The sequence below is a fragment of the Silurus meridionalis genome, chromosome 2 (assembly GCF_014805685.1).
Source record: "Silurus meridionalis isolate SWU-2019-XX chromosome 2, ASM1480568v1, whole genome shotgun sequence".
NCBI lineage: Eukaryota > Metazoa > Chordata > Actinopteri > Siluriformes > Siluridae > Silurus > Silurus meridionalis.
The window spans coordinates 26,797,163-26,819,904 of record NC_060885.1 but is presented as its reverse complement, the minus strand read 5'-3'; the positions used below and the strand labels follow the sequence as shown (position 1 = coordinate 26,819,904).

The 22,742-nt window shown below is 40.7% G+C and overlaps 2 protein-coding genes across 2 annotated transcripts; one reads left to right on the top strand and one right to left on the bottom strand.

Annotated features, from left to right (window-relative positions):
- Window positions 1-9,000: 9,000 nt before the first annotated feature.
- On the bottom strand, window positions 9,001-16,991 carry l2hgdh (L-2-hydroxyglutarate dehydrogenase). Its single transcript, XM_046862942.1, is given in 11 exon segments — window positions 9,001-9,463; window positions 9,466-9,590; window positions 9,688-9,819; window positions 11,335-11,492; window positions 11,724-11,891; window positions 12,195-12,229; window positions 12,351-12,513; window positions 12,678-12,809; window positions 12,931-13,082; window positions 13,285-13,400; window positions 16,736-16,991. Coding segments are annotated over 11 exon segments (1,383 nt in total). The 5' UTR covers window positions 16,870-16,991; the 3' UTR covers window positions 9,001-9,395.
- A 61-nt stretch (window positions 16,992-17,052) lies between these two features.
- On the top strand, window positions 17,053-19,687 carry med6 (mediator complex subunit 6). The gene is made up of 8 exons (XM_046862966.1): window positions 17,053-17,199; window positions 17,612-17,771; window positions 17,928-18,019; window positions 18,114-18,196; window positions 18,353-18,461; window positions 18,650-18,765; window positions 18,983-19,010; window positions 19,138-19,687. Exons 1-8 carry the CDS (start codon window positions 17,178-17,180, stop codon window positions 19,266-19,268), a joined length of 741 nt encoding a protein of 246 aa, XP_046718922.1. The 5' UTR covers window positions 17,053-17,177; the 3' UTR covers window positions 19,269-19,687.
- The last annotated feature ends 3,055 nt before the right edge of the window (window positions 19,688-22,742 follow it).

Sequence of the window (22,742 nt, the reverse complement as noted above, 5' to 3'; positions counted from 1 at the left end):
GATTTGATGTTTGATTTGAGACTTGACACAGAAATAAAACAAAAGTTTACTGACAAAAATATTTTTCGGTGGAGTTTATTTCTTTATTTTATATCTAAGTAAAGAAGGGACGTCGTGAATAAATATATGTTTTGCTGGAGGTTTTAATTTTGCCTCTTTTATATTTAGTTATTTATTTATGTATTTACCTTTTTTTTCATAAAAATGGTAAAAACAGAAATGCGCGCTGAATTGATAGCGCATCTAGTGCCATCTAACATCTAGTGCCGTTTAAAATAGTTTTAATTTTGACAGCCAATATATATATATTTATACAAAACTAATTAAAATGTTGTTACCTAATGAATGTATCCAGGCTGAAGATCCACATATAGAACACAAGCAGAGAAAAGATGATGATGATCATCATGAATGTGTCTGTTCTCAGTCATGTTTAATCACTGACTCCCTCTGTCTCATCCACATTAACCCCAAACTTCTCACTGCCTTCTGCCTGCTGATTCTTATCTTCGTAAAGAGTGAGAGTCAGGACTTTATACACCAGCGGATTGAAAAAGACACGCAGTAACAGGAAATCGGTTGTTCGGCTGAAATCAGCGCGCAGTGAAAAGAAAAATTGGATATTTCACCAAATCAATGGATTAAAACTAAAGTAACGAGCCGGTTTTAAAATGTAAGAAGTAAAAAGTACAGATATTTGTGTAAAATGTAATGAGTAAAAGTAAAAAGAAGGTGTGTCCAAGCTTTTGGTCTGTACTGTAATTTAAATATTTAGGAGTAACTATAACCCGTTATACTTACTTATAAATATTCCCTTTTCTTTGCGAGCTAAATTCGCTACATATAATGGTGGAGAATGCGGACAGACTGTGCTTCCAACTATATACTCAATTTATCTGTATCATAAGTTTGTCCCTCTTCTCCCCCAGTCGCTACAATGACAATTTCAGACCCCTCCGTGATTTCTAAGTGGGAGAACTTGCAAAATAGCAGGGTGTTCAAATGCTTATTTTCCTCACTGTAAATACATATAAATCTTATAATAAACTATTATTATTATAAATCTTATAATAAACAAACAGGATCACATATTCACATGTTTACTCTCTCTCTCTGTCGAGTTAAAAATGCCCTTGTGAACAGGAACACTGGTCACAAGGGCATCGTGTGTTTCTATTTAAAGATAAGAGTCTGAAATATCATAATAATCATATTAATAACCTTTTCTATGGGAATCAACAAATCTGTCCAGGTAATTTTAGAATTTTTTTTGTGGAATATGCAGTAATTTCTCTCTTTTTACACAGTCAATGATGCAGTCAGTCATTCAGCCTACTTACATGTCTCTGTGCTGTTTTGTAGCTTTGAGTACATTACACTGAACATGCAGCAGAGAAATCAGAGGAGAGAGATGTCTGCATATCTGACTGGTATGTTAAAGGTTATGCTATAAGATCTTTTCCAAGCAGCTTGATGTTCCTACAGCTGCAAATATTATTAAAGATGTTTCAAGGTCAATGGGACTGGAGCCAACCTGCCTGGACTTTGCCTCAAGAGGAAAACAGACTCAGGACCAAACATGAGAATGATGTGGGTGGTATAAAGATAAAGGCTGAACTACAGGGTCAAGGTCACTTTTTACATGAAAATGGACTCCATTTATTGTTGAAAGTCAAAAGCAAGACAGAGGAGACAAGATGAGACAAAACTAGAGATTTCTGGTAACTCACATCGACTGTCAAAGAAAAGAACACAATACTCTTTTGTGGAACATGGAGGAGGCATGAGTAAGTCTTTGGTGCTGCGTCTGGTATGAGGAGCCTCAAATCTGTACTGGGCAAAAACATACATTTTTAAGACTACCAAACAATTCTGGAATGAAACATACTGTCCCTACTGTCAGAAAGCTCCATCACAATCACAGCTCATGGATCCTTATGGAACATTTTCAGATTTTAAGACAAACAAAAAATAAGAAAAGAAGAAATGTTTATGCTTAACATTAAGGCCACACCATACGCGCACCCACGCACACACACGTGTACACACACGTACACACACACACACATCCAGTACAAGCTGTGTTAAATGGCTGTTTAGAGCTGTTAGATAAAAAAAGTTTTCTACACAGCTCGTGTCTTCTCACCCTGCCACTGCTCTCACCGCTGGAAGCTTTACCCTGTGCCTCTATGAAACTACAACCGGGGTTTGTTTTAAGACATTTGTTTTTACTTGGAGTTTGTGCTTAGAGTGTTTTAAAATGGCGTTAAACTGAGTTACAAGTTTAGTGTGTGCATGTGCAGTGGGAAGCACAGAAACAGTTTCACTTTGTTACATTAACGTTGCACAAACCACAGCACAGACATTTTGAGGGATGGGGGCTCAAGTGAAAAAAGGGCACTTCTCATTGTTATTTTTTTTAGCAAAACGTTAAATATAATTGTAATAATTATAGCTGTAAATTCGAGGCACATGTAGCTTCGTCTTTTGTTCACCACTATTCACCTCGACACCAAGACAAACACAACTGGAAAAAGAGGGAGAGATTCACTTCTGCTGCTCTCTGCCTGTCTGTGATGTGTCGATCTGTAGCCACGTTTACATGTGCACTTTTTTGTCATTCCAATCAGGGTCTTTTTTTTAAAGCTTTAAACAACAAACATGAACAAATTAACCAAGCAGAACCTATACAGACAAATGATAATAACAATACTAATAACAATAATAACAACAATAATAAATTCACAAAACATACATAAAATACATAAATTAAATAATAGATACAAATACATGTCAAATAATTACATGAGAAATGGTCAGTAACCTCAAATACAAATAATGAATTTATCTTTATTTATTTATATTTGGTCATGAAAGTAATATTGAGGACAGAGAGCAAAGTGACAGTCAGGAGGATGTGTCTGAGGATGATGTGGAGTTTGAACCCCAACAAGAAGACACGTGATGAAGAGGACAACCTAAAGACAGAATTTCTTGCTCATGTCGAAAAAGACTGATAATGCAGAATGAAACTGATAACACACACGAGCCTTTTATAAATAACAGTGTTTAGACAATTCTGTTTATATTGCTCACACCACACCTCCAAAAATGATGAGTATCAATATTCTACAAGAAAATTTGTATTCCCATGGGGTTATGTGTCCCCTTGGAATACAGGGTGGGTAAGGGTAAGATGTGTATGTGATGTGGTAGTTGAACCAAATTTGATTTACAGAGCAGCCCATAACAATTTTTTTTATGCATGGATGCATATATAAGTCAATATTCTTGGTGGGTCAACTTTGACTGGTAACACTAAAGATTTCAATTAAATTTTTTAAGACCTCCAGAATTTATTAAAATGGTGACAGTTTTGCAGTGGTGGGCCATCACTTTCAGAAGCACTGGCCTACATTTACAACATAAATTCTAATATTTGTTCCATTAAATTTTATTCATTTATTCTAAATAGTCTATTCTCTTTATTTCGTAGCATTTCTCTTGGCTGCACTGCTTCCAGTCGGTGTATATGAATGTTAGATTTTTTGTTTAATCAGATTTCAGCCTCTATGTGCTGCCATGTCTCTAATCTGCCCAGGGCCTTTAGAATCAGTAGTGCTGGCCAATGTATCTTAAACTATATTAGCAATAGGACTGTTTCTTTAACCAATCAGATTTCAAAATCGCCTTACAGGGCCAGCTAGCTATAGGTCAGCATTTTCCCGTGCACACAGAAATACATTTGAGTTAGACTTTTTTATGCCTACGGAGGAAGAGAAATTGATTTGGTCGCAGATATACATAAAAATAAATTTTCAAGAAAAGCTAGACATCGTGAGGAGAAGTCAGTCAACCCTGAAGCTAGCTAGCTTGTCTCGGCCTGGGAAAAGGTTTGTTCTCCACTTCCAGACCAGTGAATACGAGCCGTACCACTGGCTTACAGCCTCTGAGGAACGGTGCAAATTATGACTATGCATCTCCGGTGAGTAGGTTGTATTTTCTTTACATTTCTATGTTTTTGTCATGTATTAGACAAATATTGATTCTGAACTGCTCCAGATGATGTAGTTGCACAGTTGTGGCAGTGTAGATGTTTGGAGTTGTCTTAACTGGGTTTCTTGCTTTAGTTAAGAGAGACATGATAGTGGTGGTATTAAGAGGTGGATTAAGTCAGGTAAGTCCCCACTGAAGGGCCAGGTACCAAATGCACGGCCCACCACTGATATTATCACAGAAACAGTTCTTAGTTAAAGGTAGTATCATCTTCTTCTTCTTCTTTTTCGGTGCTCTCAATAGGGGTCGCCATAGCGGATAATCCGTCTCCTTACTACTCTTTCTCTACATCTGCCTCCTTCAAACCAACTACCTGCATGTCTCCTCTCACCATCCATGAACCTCCGTTTTGGGCTTCCTCTTTTCCTCCTTCCTGGTGGCTCCATGCTCAGCATTCTCCTACTGATATACCCCATGACGCTCCTCTGCACATGTCCAAACCATCTCAATCGGGCCTCTCTCACTTTGTCCCCAAAATGTCCTACATGCGCTGTCCCTCTAAAGACAATTTTCTAATCCCGTCCATCCTCGTCACTCTCAGTGAAAACCTCATCAGGGATGTGATTCATGTTTCTCAGATCACTAACAGTTCTGTTCAATGTTCTTTCTCATTCTTCAACCAGCATGTCAACTCTACCTGCTCAATAATAATAATAAAACTCCAGGTGCTTTTTCAAATGCTTTCATGGACAACTCTCTGGCTCTGTACACTGGCTCGTATTTGTATCTGAATCCAGATGATTTTATCTCATCATTTTACTCTACATGCTCTAATATTCTGGACAGAATTGCACCTATGGATAAACAACAATATGAATACTCTAAGGAGAGACTGCAGGAAAGCAGAACGTAAATGGACAAAGGACAGGCTTCACATCTCTCTGAAAATGCTTTAAAACTTTTTAGCACAGTACCAGGAAGCTGTAAGAATGGCAGAGTACTTGTCAAAAATGATCAACCATAACTGTTACCACCCACAAGTAATTTTTAACGTTATAAGTTCTGTAATTTATCCTGAACTTACTCGCCCTGCTATCAAATCCTAAGATTGTTGTGAAAATTTTATTTCTTTGACAAAATCACATCAGTAAGTCAGGGCCTTATAGGACAGGTCCGTGAGAGCACCGAGGTTCCTTAATGATCGGCTGTTTTTGAATATTTCGATCCTGTTTCTCTCTCCAATATTTCAGACATTGTTTCTTCCTTAAGGCAAACATCATCCCCTCTAGATGTAGTACTGACAAGTCTACCAAAATGATTGTCTCAGGTTGGGGTATGTGCTAGGTGCTTTTAAACATGCTGTCGTCACTCCACCCTTCTGTTTTAGCTCATTTCAGACCCATTTCACACTTACCCTTCGTCTCTAAAATACTAAAGAAACAATTTTTAAATGAAAATTAAATTCTAGATACATTTCAGTCTGGTTTTAGAACACGTCATAGCACTGAGTCTGCCCTGAAATTTCTTGTTATAGTTATTCCCAAGTATGTGATCTCATTTTTTTTAACCCTAAAGCTTCGAAAAAAAGGTACAGCTCCTAAGGCATTGGTTATTTGATCATATTTGACCTGCAGTTTTATTTATTTATTATTTTTCTAATTTTGGACTCAAGTTTGCACAAGGGGTGTGTTAAAAAACCAGTAGACTGTTATTTTTGTATGTATTCTTGATTTAACTCCTGATTTTGTCAATTTATGTGTAAGAAGATTTATGATTAAATCAATGATACACTTTGGAGAGTACTAGTTTGTGTGCTTCTCTGGCTGATTTACTGCTCGTTCATCATTTAGACATTATCCTAGTGGGCCTAAACTTTTATCTAGTTCTGTTTGTGTGGCTAAATTTTCATTTTACATACATACACCAAACTTTGACCCTTTCTAGTGTGGAATGTAGGGGTAATATTGTTGATATTGTAATTAGCTACATGTTTCCTCCCTGGTAATAATACCCAAGGAAGCACACAAAAGAAAGAACACAGGTTTGTCCGCACAATGATAGTCATAGACGTGATTTCCGAAATATAAAAAATAGGAAAGATTTTATTCAAATGAAAAAATGTGCAGACAAGTCACTTTATAATAAACAGAGACATGCTAAATCTACACAATTAAAACAGCAGTAGACAAGTTGACAATAATATGTAGTTACACACACACACATAAAAGTTCATGTACATGAAAATATCAGAAGGAGGGAAAAAAATGAATCACAAATGGACTCACCTTGGGGGCGACAAACTACCTGAATGGGTCACGCTCTTACATGTGTGAACACAACAAACACTGGAAACAGATGTTTAAAACATGGTCCTCCAAACTCACACAAAGTTCCCCTTTCACCCAGGAGCCTTCCTTTCTGGATGTTCCGCCTTGACGAGACAGAAAACAATTGACTTGAGAAAAAAAAATTTAATTACACAAAAAATCAGTATAAACGAATAGAGTCTACACAGTTCATTGTATTGGAGAAATGGCATGGGTGACAAAACGCTTCAAAATGAAAGACGTGCTACAAAACGATACCAAAATCTAGAAAAAAATAGAAAAACAATGTTATCTAAATAAAATAGGCCTGCAGAACTATTCGCTAAAATTTATAATAATCGCTAATGAAATTAATTTTCAAAAATGGCATTATCAATTAGTTGGGCTGCTCAAGATATGGCTCAGCGTGACGGCAAGATAACACAGCTGCTTGCGAAATGGCAAAGAGTACAGTGTCAACAGGCAGCAGGAAAAGAAAACACACTAGTGTCACTGATGAAGGTGAAACATTAGCATGGTTTGCAAAAACTGTAAACCAGAATTAACCCACCAGACAGACCAAAGTGTGTATGACCTAGATACTAACATGAATAAGTAGAACAATACAGTTAAGCATGTATGAATATATAATCTAAGCAAAAATAATATTGGCTTGATTTAATAACAGTAGCATAAAAAAGCTTGGAAAACAGCATTAAAAATGAGAATAAAAGCAGAAGACCGACAAACTGCAGATGCAGGAAGGGGAGGAGAACCAAGTGTAGGAGAGAAGGGAAATTTACCAAAGCGAAGAAATAAGAAAAAAATAGGTGTCATGTGACACCAGGGTATTAATATGAATGTGTGAAAAGAGTGTGTGTGCTTGATCACTTTGTTGTGATAAAGTAAACTTCTATGAGCTAATTGGAACGTGACTGCAATAAAGGAAGTGTTGGTTTTCCTCATCCGAGACTGAAGATCCTTCATTGGCTTTTGAGGTCTATTTTATTTTATCATTATTAATAAGTGTGTTACATTGTGAACAAACTACAACAAAGAATCCATCTGTAGTGTATTGTGAAATAAAATTATATGGATATTTTAGGGATTGTCTCCTTTTGATCTTGTGAGGTTTTTCTTGGTTCCTGTGGTCTCCTGAAGCTGGAGGTCCAGCATGATGTTCAGATCAGGTCACATTGTGATCACCTAATTGGGTCTGTTGCTGGAGGTGAAAATAATTCCAATGTTACAGTCAGGGTTAAACGAGGAGAAAAGACCAAACATATAAAAGATTGCCATCATCATCATCAACATTTATCTTTTTATTGTTTCTGTACTCTGAAACACCGTGTAGGATGAATGGAAATGGTATAGAATGAAAGTGCAGAGCATGAGTAATGACTTGCTGATCAGCGGGCTGATCAGATTTGTAGATATTTTGAACTTGATAGAGAACATTTATTGAAATTTTATAGCATAATATGATGTTTTAACATGTTCTTTGATTATTTGTTGTTAGTTCTATAGTTGTTCTTTACTGTTTCCTGACTACTGTATGCTTGTTACATCAGAAGGAGGCGCTTCTGTAGCAGAACTGTAAGGAGCAGTGTGACAGTGACAGAAAACAAGAATGCCTCCTCAGTATACACACCGATCAGGCATAACATTATGACCACCTGCCTAAAATTGTGTTGGTGCCCTTTGAGCATTAACAGCATTCACTTCTTTAGCAATTTGAGCTACAGGAGCTCATCTGTTAGATCAGATAACATGGACCAGCCTTCAATCCCCACATGCATCAGTGAGCCTCGGCCACCCACGACCATGTCACTGGTTCACCACTGTTCCTTCCTTGGACCACTTTTGATAGATGCTGAACACTGAAGACCAGAAACAGCCCATAAGAGCTGCGGTTTTGGAGATGCTCTGACCCACTCAAGCAATCACAATTTGTCTCTTGTCACACTCGCTCAAATCTTTATGTATGCCCATTTTTCCTGCTTCTAATGCATCAGCATTGAGGACTTGTGATCATCACTAAATAATACAGAATGTAGCGAAAGAATTAATGTGTTTGTGTACACTGGTCAGGTTGTAATTATGAGTGGTTAAGTAAATAACACTGATTATCTCAGGATGTATCAGGCAGCAAGTGAACATTTTGTCCTCAAAATTGATGTGACAATTGGGCAAGTGTAAGGATTTAAGCGACTATGACAAGGGCCAAAGTGTGATGGCTAGACAACTGGGTCAGAGCATCTTCAAAAGGGCAGCTTATGTGGGGTCCCAGTCTGCAGTGATCAGTTCATGGGTGGCCAAGCCTTAGTAATGCATGTGGGGAGAGAAGGCTGGCCCATGTGATCCGATCCAATAGATGAACCCTTTAGCTCAAATTGCTGAAGAAGTTAATGCTGTTTAAAAACACTATCAACACAATATTGGGCGGATGCTCATAATGTTATGCCTGATCAGTGTATATGCACCATATAACTATAATATTCTCATTCATGTTTCCATTTTAATCTCAGTTTATGTACAGGTAAACTAAATCAAACTGAATATGGAGGGTAAAAAAAACTTTATATCATTTTGCATGCTCAGCTTCTGACACAAACATCAGTGTAAAGTGCTGGATTATGCTCATTTCCTTTCACATACTTTTCATTCTTTGAAAGCCTGCAGTCTTAAAACACGGACATCGATAGCAAATATATTTATTCAGTACTCCATCAGGTCTCCAAACAACTCTATTATAAAGATTAAAACAGCACCCACATTACGGTTTACATTCACATACAAGCTGTATAATAACATGTACAAAACGATCGATCATTACATTTAAATGTAATGTGATTTATACAATTTCAACAGCATTATAAACACACTGTGTCCAAAACTCCCTCACTTCTCTGTGTCAGAACCGTGTTAACTAATGAGCTCTGTGTAGGGTCATGTGGGTGAATAACACAGTGTCTCTGATGCCATCAGGGTGGGCAGGGCATCTCCCCACAGTGATGCAGAGTGAACTGGTGAACTGATGTGAAGAAGGTAAAGCATTTGATTAGTATTACATAAACACGCAGGTGGGCACGTCTACAGAGCAAAACGGGCTTCCAGTTCATCTGCAATCGCCATGCCGATCGCGAGGGAGGAGGTCGCGCGGGTGATGGTGCGTTTCGTACGTGTAGCACTCGGCTACCGAGCTCTTCCACACCGATATCAAATACAAAGTCATCCACCAGCTTACCTTCACGATCCAGAGCCTGAGCACGCACTCCTGATGGACCCCTACACACAAACACACACAAAGAATTCACAGTTGACAAGCACTCACAGTGTAAATAACAAAACTTTAGTGTAGTGTGTGTTTGTGTGTGTTATGTACCTTATCACGTCACTTGTTTGAAGTTCTGGTACATACTTCTGCAGGAGTTTGACTTGTGCACTGATAAACATCCCTCTGTACATCTCACCTACACCAAACCACACATTCCTCATCATCAACTTTTGCAGACCCCTGCATATGCACGCACGCACACACACACACACACACACACACACACACACACAATTACCATTCACTTTTCATAACAAAAGAACGTGAAGAAAGCAGTGTGCGTAGGTCACTTAAAGGCAAGTGAAACAATAGAATGTGTGTGTTTGTAGCACCTAGTAGTTTGGTGATTGAGTCTATAAGTTTGTGTGTGATTAACAAACAGATTAGGGTAAAACAAGGTTTTTGCTCCTTTCTCACCCACAACCGAAAGCTTCTTTATCTCATTCATCATCTACATTTTTCTGTCAAGTGATAGCAAAGATAATTTCAGTTTTGAAAACTAACTTGCTGCTACTTTACCATTTAAAATTAGAATTTAATAGTATTTACATGATATCTAACTGAACTAAAGCAATATAACAAATACAACGCCTTTATAAGTCTAAATACCTAAATAGTAATACAGTGGAACCCGGTTATATCGACCTCGGTTACCTCGACAACCCTATTAAGTCGACGTTTTTGAAGTGGAACCGCCAAATTCTCATTTTTTAATCGGTTATGTCGACTTTTTCTATGTCGCCGAACCCTGATATCTCTAGCACAAGGGGGGGAAAATTTGCCATTTAACATCGGTTATCTCGGTGCAGCCGCAGAAAAACTCGCGAAAGTGGCGGAAAAATCAAGGCTTACAGATGCTACAGGTGTTGTATTGTATACTGGTGAATCTCTGCTGTTAGTTAGTGCACATATGCCTTTTGTTGTTAAATGTTATTCGATGAACGGGAGGCGAATGTATAAGCGCGGCGCTGAACAGCACACGGGAGAACGTGGGATGAGCAGCAAAAGCATAGAATGAACACCGGCAGGATCGGGGGGGAATCCGCGGTGCGCTTTGGGAAGAAAAGAGTAGCCGTTGAGAGAGCGCCGGTGGGAAGGCACGTACCGGGATACGCATGCGCGATAACAACGACCGCCGAAGGGGGCGCCGAAGGGGGCGTGGCAGGTGGATTCCTGACAGATAAACATGTACTGTATGTATTTTTATAGCATGCCTTCATCAAACAAATCGCGGCAACGCTGTTGTGTAAAAAAAACTTCAAAAACACGTGCATGCACATTCTCATTTATTAACGCACATCATGTACATAAAGAAATTTCAAGCACGTTAATATATTGCCGCCATTTTGATTTTTGTTTATCTCGATCATCGGTTATCTCGATGCTTTTTGGCGAACTCCTAGGACATCGGCATAACCGGGTTCCACTGTAGTTACTATTTACTATTATTAGTTATTATTTGTTGGTTATTTCACATTTTGAGGCTCAAGAAAAGACAGTAAAAGCCACCCTGCAAATACGTCTGTTTAGAGACAGGCTCAGAGTTCCAACTGAACCTGAAGGTAAATCTAATCTATGAGGTTGTGTGTGTGTGTGCGTGTGTAGTACCTGAAGGAAAGAGCATCTGTAAGGCTGTGTGTGTTGAAGTCAGTCAGTATGTGGGTGTATGTGTGCGTGTCTTTGTGTGTGTAGTACCTGAAGGAAAGAGCATCTGTGAGGTCATGTGTGTTAAAGTCAGTCAGTGTGTATCCTTCACGTTTAAATGCCAGCACAGCATTTGGTCCAAGCCACACACTGCCATCCATACGGGGGGTGAAGTGAACGCCGAGGAATGGGAAACGTGGATCTGGAACCTGGAACACACGCGCACATACACACGTGCACGCTCATGCACGCACATATACACACACACAGTAAGAACAAAGTTTCAACATGTGACTGTTTTTTTTTGTTTTTTTTTTAACACTCAACACACTACTGTGTGTGTGTGTGTGTGTGTGTGTGTGTGTGTGTGTGTGTGTGAGAGAGAGAGAGAGAGAGAGAGAGAGAGAGAGAGAGAGAGAGAGTGTGTTTGCGAGACTCACAGGGTAGATGTTGCCTTTGATAAGGTAGTTTTTCTCAGGTTTGAGCACTAGGTAATCTCCTCTGAAGGGAACAATGCGTGGCTCGGGACTGCAGCCTGAGATCTCTGAGAGCCGATCAGAGTAAAGACCACCGCATGTCAACATAAACTGACAGCGAACCTCCTCTCCCTACACACACATGAAATCAGCCTGATTATGCTGAGTGACAGGTGTCTCTGGGTCAACAAATTGGAGTCTGAGGTGAATCTGATTCATTAATCACAAATGTAAACTGCATTAGTTTAGCAAAATTATCATGACCCAACTAAGCTTTTAGCCGACCGACTAACATTAACTAACTTTGATTAGCTTTATCATAGTGTGTAATTAAACCTAGCGCTAGTTATGCTAGGCAGTGTCTGGGGTTTCTCCTAAGCTCTGCCTTTACTGCCCCAGGATGTCTGGAATGTCACTGGCCAGACCCTCACACACCTTTGAGCTCCTGATAATAATTGGATATTTCAGACCTGTAAAGATACAAAATACAAAATGACTTACACAGGAGTGATTTGTGTGATTACATTATTACAGCATATATTTTTTATTTAAAATAATGTGTATAAGTGTGTTTATATGTATATGTGTTACCATCAGAGCTCTGAGGAGGACTTTGTGCTGCAGGTTTGATGTCCGTGACAGTGAATGAGGTTCTGATTGAGCCTCCAGCCTGCTGGAAATCTGCAGCATATGATAAACACACCACACGCCAGTCCACTATCCCTGTGTGGGGCGAGTCCAGAGCCATAATCCCCTACACACACACACACACACACACACACACACACACACACACACACACACACACACACGTGACTCAACTGGTAGGCTGGATAACTTTCTAAGGTTTGTTGGGTGATTAGGCTCTCTCTCACACACACACACACACACACACACACACACACACACACCCTTTACCCTGCAGTAAGGTTCTCGCTCTCTGATCTCTCTGGCACTGATCAGTTTGAGGTCGTTCACATTGTTCTTCTGTCCGCGTTCATACAGAGCTTTTAGACGAGGAATCTCCTCTCTGTCCACAGCTACAATAAGCTGAACACACACACACAAACACACACTTACTTTAGAATGAGCAAAAAACCCTACATTTTGTGTGCAGACAGAAAATATATTAACAGCCCATAACACAGTGTAACATGAAACAAACACACACTTTGCCACATTTCTTGTATGGGATGTTCTTCTTGTTGAAGTAGTCATAGGCAAGTTCTGCTCCACTCACACACAGCCGAGCTTTCAGAGAGCCAGGAGTGTAATAAACACCACTGTGGATTACCCCACTGTTACGCCCTGACTGGTGCCTTGCTGAGAGAGAGAGAGAGAGAGAGAGAGTGTGAGTGAGTGAGTGAGTGAGTGAGTGAGTGAGTGAGAGAGTGAGTGAGTGAGAGAGAGAGTGAGAGAGAAATGACTTATGTTCAAACATCTCTAATTCCCGTCTATAGTATCTATCTGTTGATCCATTTCTCTCTCTTTTTCTCTAAATGAGCTCTAACTCTCAGTCTCTTACCGAGCTCTCTCTCTTTCTCCAGCAGGGTGAATGTGAGGTTTGGGTGTCTCAGGATAAGCTCTCTGGCTGTAGCCAAGCCAACGATTCCACCACCGACCACTGCCACGTCACACACACTGTAGAACAAACACAATCAATAATATAATGTGATTTTCAATAAAGCTTGTGTTAGATGATAAATCATGAATCTGAATCGTGTGAATCGTGACACACTCCTTAAAAGCTCTGGGTTACTGATCAGAAAGTTTGGGGGTTCAAGCCCCGGTATTGCCAAGCTGCCACTCGTGGGGCCCTTTAACAAGGCCCCTAACCCTATGTGCTCCAGGGGGCACTGTATCATGGCTGACCCAGCACTCTGACCCTGCACTCTGACACCAGCTTCCTAATATCACTGTGAAATCACAAAAATGTTTGTGCTGTGCAGTACATATGACAGGTATAAAGCACCTTTACCCCCTTTATTGCTGTGAGTTTATTACAGATCAGTTAGATCATGGGTTATTCATTTACACACCAATGTTCACTGCTGCTCACTAAACATCACTCCACACACTTTCATCACTCACAAGATACATTAAAATCCAGAAATCTGGATCACCACTAAAATGCTCCTTTAATGGTGATGTAGCTGAAGCTGAGGTCTGAGACACACACACACACACACACACACACACACACACACACACACACACACACACACACACACAGATGAGGAGTGTTTAAGCACCTTCTCTACCGCACTGCTGCCAAACATTCAGCTCAGTCAGCGTTCTGACTCATTCAGAGTCAGCGTTCTGACTCATTCAGAGTCAGCGTTCTGACTCATTCAGAGTCAGCGTTGGTGAATTCAGTTTTGTATTCACTGAAACAAAGTCCGAGTCAGGGAACACGAAAGCACACAAACAAAAGCAAACACTAATCCCACTCATTACAGACATCGATTTCTGACAATATTATTTTACCCCCCAATCACCTTAACCACCATTACCCTTGTTTTCTGGATGAAAGAATGAAAACGTCTCTATTTTTAATTTTTTACAAAATTTTTAGGGACAAAAAAACTAAACAAAAACAATCTGAACTTATGTCTCAGCCAGCAGCTCTATTTAGTTACATACTAAAATATAAATATATGTATTAATAAATCTAATTACATCATCAATAAAATATTAATAACTTTCTTTCGGCTTCTCCCGTTAGGGGTCGCCACAGCGGATCCTCCGCAAGTTTGATTTGGCGCACGTTTTTACGCTGGATGCCCTTCCTAACGCAACCCTCCCCATTTATCCGGGCTTGGGACCGGCACTGAAAGTGGCTGGGGTTGGTTCCCTGACCGGGGACCGAACCCGGGTCGCAGCGGTGAGAGCGCCGCATCCTAACCACTAGACCACCAGGGATAATAAATTATTAATAACAAATATAATATAGCACTCTGCGTGCAGCACACAGTCTGATGTGTAAAAACAATCAGCATGTGGTGTCAGTGATTTGCCTCTAGAGGCCGCTCTCGTAATGACAGCGGAGCGGAAGCCAAAAAAACTACCAGTATTTGTCGATGGATAGTTCCAGCAATCAACTAACAGTTAAAAAAATGAGTGGGCAGGCCATATTCACCCAACAGGCCATAGTTTGGGGACCTATGATCTACTGTGTCCAGCTCCTTACTACACAGACATTAGAAAATCAAACACAGAATGCACTGCAGCAACAGTCTGAAATAACTGCGCACAAACCACCTACTCAAACACACAACATCAACAAACAACTGTGCACAGGCAACTGTAGTTTGTAAACTCATGAGATTGAACAATAGGTTCAAGATGAGTGAACATGCAGAAAGTCATGTTAAAGAGTATGATGAAGAACTGGTTAAACAGAAGGTGGCCTCCTCTGTGGGTTGGAACTGGTTTAGGTTCATAAACACCTATATTGTACCAACAAATAATAATATGCAAATTATGCTGCCGTGTTGTTGTAGGAGGAGGTGGAAACACCAGCAATATCTTTAACCACTAGCATGTGTGTCTGTGAATATTAGGAATGCACCCACGTGCATTCAACAGATATTCCTGGAGGGGGCACATACCCATCAATAAAGTCGCTCATATTGCCCACCCCTATCAGACAGACAGACAGATAGATATACAGATAGATTGAAAGACAGACAGAAACATTAACAGACAGAAACATTGACAGACAAAAATGTAGAATGATATATAGACAGACAGAAATATAGAAAGATAGACAGACAGACAGACAGAGATATAGATAGACAGATGCAAACTATTGCACTCCTTATAAACTTAAGGAAATGAAGGACTCTGAACTGACTGCAGGATTTCTTCCCTTTACTCACTGTACACAAACCCGAGCCCAACACGTGGGTGACAACAGGTACCCTGTCACACTATGCACTGGGGCCCCACAGGGCTGCATACTCAGCCCCCTGCTGTTCACACTGCTGACCCACAACTGTGTAGCAATGTAGAGCTGCAATCATATCATTAAGTTTGCTGATGACACAACATGGGTCTCATCAGCGAGAACGACGAGTCAGCATACAGAGAGAAGGTGCAGAGTTTAACACTGTCGTAGAGCCAACAACCTGTCTCTGAATGTAGACAAAAAAAAGCGATGGTTGTTGACTTCAGAAGAACACAAATTGACCCCTCCCCGCTGAACATCAACGCCTCTAATGTGGAGATCGCGGAGAGCACCAAATACCATGGTGTTCACCCTTACAGAGAACCTCACCTGGTCCCTCAACAACAGCTCCATAACAAGGAAAGCCCAGCAAAGTCTCTACTTTCTGAGAAACCTGAGAAAAGCACAGCTTCCATCACACATCCTTACAACCTTCTACAGAGTGACCATCGAAAGCATCATGAGCAGCTGCATCACTGCCTGGTTTGGGAACTGCACCGTCTCGGATCGCAAGACCTTGCAGAGGATAGTGAGAATGGCTGAGATGATCATCAGGGTCTCTCTTCCTTCAAGGACATTTACACCACATGCTGCATCTGCCAGCAACCACTAGCATTGTGACTGACTACACACACACACACACACACACACACACACACACACACACACACACACACACACACACACACACACACACTCTCTCTCTCTCTCTCTCTCTCTCTCTCCACTCTGCTGCCTCTGGAAAGTTACTGTGTTACTGTTTTTTCTTGTCTCATGTTGTCTCGTCTTTTTCCTCTCCTCATTTTGTATTAAATGTTGCACATGTGCACTTTTGTTATTAGTTTAGAGTTCTGTGTTGTTCTAAGTTACTTCTGCTCCCTTTTTGTTACTTTATGTTGTTTGCTGTAGCACCTTGTTCCTGGGGAAACGTTGTTTCGTTTCACTTGTGCTGAAGTGTATATGGTTGAAATGACAATAAAGCCAACTTAAACTTGTGTAAATAGAGGCTCGTTGAAGACACACACACCTACACACACCTTCACCTTGGCGCTGACTGTAAAGTGCAGTATTGTACTCACTCTCCGTGCTGCTGGCGGACTGTAACGCGTCTAAAAGCAGCTCTTGTGCTCCTGGGAAACCGAGCAGCGCTGAGCAAAGCATTACTGAGAGCGCGCTGCATAGCGGAGTGTTATAACGCTGAATATCGCACTAATATTACATAATTGTCTTCACACACTCACTCGTATCTAGAAGTTCGAGCGCCACTGCGTCACATCCGTTAAACCGCTATCAAAATAAAAGCCGGAAACTTCGTTTGTTTGTTTGTTCGTCTGAAGGACGTGTTTCAAATTGCCTCATGACCACTTTTGGTAAAACCTCGAGTGTTCCGCGCCCGGGTTTAGCAAAGTACTTAGGGCTCGACCACGCCGATTGAAACGCCCCAGTTTTCTGCGACTGTCGTAACCAACATGGCGGCCGTGGATCTCAGAGGTACACTATCGGTAGCTTTTTATTAGGTCTTTCCTTAATTAAAAATACTAATTTCATAAAATTTAAAATAATTGTTTGAGGGGAAATTTGGAACCTACAGACAGTGCATTTCATAAGAAAATAACGGTTTTCTTTTAAGAGTATTAAACAGACTTACTAGCTAAGTGGCTCAATGTGGGCTCGTTCAAAAGTCTGGACTTTTTACTCGTATTGTTTATTCAGGGTGTGATTCCAGATTGATTGTTTTGATTATTTAATTCGTTTGGATTTTTACTTTATTTGCTGCTTATAAATAAAATACCACAACCAATATAAGTAAAAAAAAATCATTGGTTAAATGTACATGTTTGTTAGTGTCAGTTTAAATGTATAATGTTGCTTTTTATTGATTTTATTTTTGCGTTAATTATAGATAATCTGCTGGGTATTTCGTGGGTGGACAGCAGCTGGGTTCCGATGCTGAACTCGGGGAACGTGCTGGACTATTTCTCAGAAAGAAGTAACCCGTTTTACGACAGAACCTGCAACAATGAGGTGGTGAAGATGCAGAGACTGACTCTGGACCACCTCAAGTGCGTTTCGCTTCTCCTCATACAGCACAGCACCCGTCTGCTAATGTTATTGTGTTGAGATTCTGACGGTGACGTGGGAAACATCAGTAAAAAAAGCAGGAAAGCATACATTTAACGTGTGTGTGTGTGTGTGTGTGTGTGTGTGTGTGTGTGTAGGCAAATGGTTGGTGTGGAGTATATTCTACTGCATGCCCAGGAGCCGATTCTCTACATCATCAGGAAGCAGCAGAGACAGTCACCTGCACAATGTCAGATTTACCTCTAACACACACACACACACACACACACACAATTGATGATCAGCTGAGCAAACCCTCTCAGTCTCTCTATCTTTCTGTGCAGTGGTTCCTATAGCTGATTATTACATCATCGCCGGGGTGGTGTATCAGGCTCCGGATCTCGGGTCTGTCATCAGCTCCAGAGTGGTGAGTTCCTGGATAGGATCCTCTTTCTTCAGGAACTGTTCCTGATATCTGTTTCTCATCCTGTGCTGGAAAGAAAGTGTAATGAGAGAGTTCTGTAATGATGTAAGGAAATACTCTTTTTACTACTACTAATGGATTCTGTGTGTTTGTGGATAGTTGTCAGCAGTTCATGGGATCCAGTCAGCATTTGATGAGTCAATGTCATTCTGCCGCTATCATCCATCAAAGGGCTACTGGTGGCATTTTAAAGATCAGGAGGAAAGAGGTGACCACACACACACACACACACACACACACACACACACACACAGACACTCACTCTCATTGATACACACACACTTATATTCACACACACACTCATATACAATAATTCATATACAAACTTCTTAATTGCATTTATGCCCTCATGGTGTGTGTGTGTGTGTGTGTGTGTGTGCACGTGTGTGTGTGTAGAGAAAGTAAAGCCAAAGCAGAAAAAGAAAGAAGAGCCGAGTTCACTGTTCCAGAGACAGAGAGTGGATGCACTGCTGCTTGACCTAAGGAGTAAATTCCCTCCCATGTTCTACCAGGTATCTTACTCTCTCTCTCTCTCTCTCTCTCACTCACACACACACACACACACACACACACACACACACACACACACAAGGGTGTCCTGTATACACTTTATTATGGTAATTTTTATTTCTTCATCCGAAATTGTGGGTTTATTACTGAATATAAATTAATGCATGCTTTGTGTGTGTGTGTGTGTGTGTGTGTGTGTGTGTGTGTGTGTGTGTGTAGCCTAAACCAGGAGAGAAGCCAGTTCCAGGTAAACTCATTTTTACTCTGTGTGTAGAATAAACACTGTTTATTTTTTATCTTAAAATCATTCTCAATTATGAGATTTAAACAGTTTTTTTTTTTAAACGTACTAAATATAAATGTTGTGTGTGTAGTGGAGGTGAAAAAGGAGGCAGAGGTTCCAGCAGAAGCAGCAAAACAGGAAGATCGTGAAGTAGCCATTAAACCTCCCGCAGCTTCAGGAACCACTAAACCTCCACCTGAGAAACGAGCACGGCTGCAGTGACGCACACGCAATGCACAATGCAATGTTAATGCTGTATTAAAAGCTCATGGTGAGCATTTCATTCTTCACCAAAATCTTCCTTTAGGTCTACTGCATTTTCTCTCTTGACCATACAACTACCCTACTTTTTTCTCTCTTGTTTATTTTGTACATTTTTTTTTCGTGTAAATAGTTTTTCTTTATATGTGCAAACTTTTGTACAAGTTCTATCATCGTAGTGAACAGAAGCTAATACCTGTCATTGCACCTGAGTGCTAATAGCTGGATGTGTTCTTTTATAAATAAATCTTTTGAATAGACTGTTAAAATGAACAAAATGATAAATTATGGTTGTAATTTGTTGAATAAATAATGTGCTGTAGGATCCACTGTTGTAAATAAACACTTGCCATGGTCTATTAAATGTGCTTTTTAGAGCATCTTGGGACTCTTATTACTGTAACATATTTTATACTTTTACTATAAACAATGACAAGACTAATAAATAACCCTGGACTGGGGGCAATTATTACTGTAACACACATTGAATTGTCAGATCTTTGTTATTGTAGCATGTGAATTTGGAGACAGTTATTACTATAACACAGACTAGACTGGGGACAGTGATTACTGTAATGTACAGTGGGCTGGGGACAGTTATTACTGTAACACTGGACTGGAGATGGTTATTACTGTAGCACACTGGACTGGAGACGGTTATTACTGTAGCACACTGGACTGGGGATGGTTTTTACTGTAACAGTGGACTGGGGACAGTTATTTCTGTAATAGACTGGACTGGGGATAGTTATTGTACCACAGTGGACTGGAGCCAGTTATTACTGTAACACCCTGGACTGGGGACAGCTATTACTGTAACACTGGTCTGGATACATTTATTACTGTAACTCACACTGTACTGGAGACAGTTCTTACTGTGACACTGTAGTGGGACAGTTATTACTGTAACAGACTACTGGAGATAGTTATTACTGTAATACCCTGGACTGGGGACAGTTATTACTGTAACACTGGTCTTGAGACAGTTATTACTGTAACTCACACTGTACTGGAGACAGTTATTACTGTAACACTTTAGTGGGGCAGGTATAACTGTAACAGACTACTGGAGACAGTTATTACTGTAATACACTGAACTGGGGACGGTTTTTACTGTAACACTGGACTGGAGACAGTTATTATTGTAACACAGTGGACTGGGGACAGTTAATTCTGTAACACAGAATTGTTTATTTTCTCCTATTATTATTATTGTTATTAGAGTATTAATTAATATCAGAAGCACGTGAGTTTGTTGTGTATTTTCGTTACTAACTCCAGGTTCGAGTTTCTGTGTCATTCATTAATAGCTCAGACACTGACTGATCACCTGAATATAATAAAATGTGTATTTTATGTCTCACAATAATATCTATAAACTCATTAAAATGCTTGTCTTGCTACAAAACTTGGCAGGATGCTAGTGTTAGCGTGTGGCTAATCAACGCTAACGATGAACCAGGCCAGTGAGTGGATATTTAAAATGGCTTTAAACGTCCTTTAATGTTTTTATCTCTTTATTTTATATCTTTAGTTTTCTCACAGATCTAGCGCGCAGGTTATCTTGCTGAGCAAACGATCTCGCGGGGAATTAAAAAAAACTACAGGTCCCACGCGCCGACGCAGTAGGAAGAGTCGCGGGGGATTGTGGGAAGGGAAGGTCCTCCGCTGGAGCAGTCTACCGTTAGCTGCAGCAGGAGCGCAGGTTGAAAGCGCAGATATGGAGCGCTGTTTTCCAGGCCCCGTGTCGGAGGCGAGGCGAGGCGAGGCGAAGCGGTTCTGCGGCGCTCTGACTGGGATTAATGGTCTGATGTGAATGTTTACAGGAGCTCGGACGCGATGGGCTCTCAGACACTACAGATCCTGAGGCAGGGGGTCTGGGCTTCCGTCACGGGCGGATGGTACTACGACCCCCATCAGAACACTTTCGTCAACGCGCTACACCTCTACATCTGGCTCCTCCTATTGTGTTTCCCTTTCACTCTCTACATGGTGAGTGTGTGTAAGAGTGTGTGTGTGTGTGTTTGTGCGTGTTACATCTGTCCAAATGTCTGTCTTTGTGTGTATTAATCATCAAATTTTTAGAGTAGTGTTTATCTCGCTCTCTCTCTCTCTCTCTCTCTCTCTCTCTCTCTCTCTCTCTCTCTCGGTTTTGGAGGTGTAGATAATGGAAACTCCATCTCACACCTGATTTGTGTCTGTTACTGTCTTTACTCCTGATGTTTGTTTACTAGCATCAGTGTAAATCTGGTTTCATTCACACACAATTAACCTTCAAACACAGTCAGGAGTACAGGACAGACTGGGCACTGAGCTATGTTCAGGACTCATCATCCTCATTACCCTCATCATCACCCCTTATCAACATCCTCCTCCTCTTTATCTTCATCATCACCCTCATCAACATCCTCCTCCTCCTCATCATCATCATCCTCCTCCTCATCAACATCCTCCTCCTCCTCCCCATCATCATCATCATCATCATCACCCTCATCAACATCCTCCTTATCATCATCATCATCACCCCATCAACATCCTCCTCCTCCTCCTCCTCATCATCATCATCCTCATCCTCATCAACATCCTCATCACCACCCCTTATCAACATCCTCCTCCTCCTCCCCATCATCATCATCATCATCATCACCCTCATCAACATCCTCCTTATCATCATCATCATCACCCCATCAACATCATCATCCTCCTCCTCATCACCACCCCTTATCAACATCCTCCTCATCTTCATCATCGTCATCATCACCCTCATCAACATCCTCCTCCTCCTCCTCATCATCATCAACATCCTCCTCCTCATCAACATCATTACCCTCATCATCATCACCCCTTATCAACATTTTCATCATCATTATCATCATCATTATCATCATCATCATCACCCTCATCATCTTCATCATCATCATCATCACCACTTATCTATATTCTTATCATCATTTTCATCATTCTCATCATCATCGTCCTCATCATTATCATAATCATCAATGTCCTCATCATCATCATCGTCATCATCATTGCCACATGAACATTCTCATCATCCTCATGGTTCACGATGGTCAGGATGGTGGTGTCTGGTATGCAGGGAATCCTCAGTGATTCATCACCACTTTCCTACATTTACTCCACTGTAATAAAGTGTTTTACACACACACACACACACACACACACACACACACACAGACTGACTGACTCTACCTGTGTATAATGTGTGTGTGTGTGTGTGTGTGCGCAGGCCCTCCCCCCCACTATGCTGATAGTGGGAGTGTACTGTGGAGTGATTGGAGGTGTGTTTGCGCTGTTGAAGGCGGTGAACTATCGGCTCCACACGGCGCTGGATGAAGGAGAAGTGACCAACGCAGAACAGCAACGAGACGCCACACACACACACCCAGACGAGTCTAGTGTCTCCGGGTGAGCCCC

Excerpts from the sequence above, each read along its gene's own strand:
- med6 (XM_046862966.1), top strand. The coding sequence starts at position 17,178 with ATGGCGGCCGTGGATCTCAGAG. Across the intron at positions 18,197-18,352 it reads CTGTCATCAGCTCCAGAGTG|TTGTCAGCAGTTCATGGGAT; the intron begins GTGAGTTCCTGG and ends GTTTGTGGATAG. Across the intron at positions 18,766-18,982 it reads TCCCTCCCATGTTCTACCAG|CCTAAACCAGGAGAGAAGCC; the intron begins GTATCTTACTCT and ends GTGTGTGTGTAG.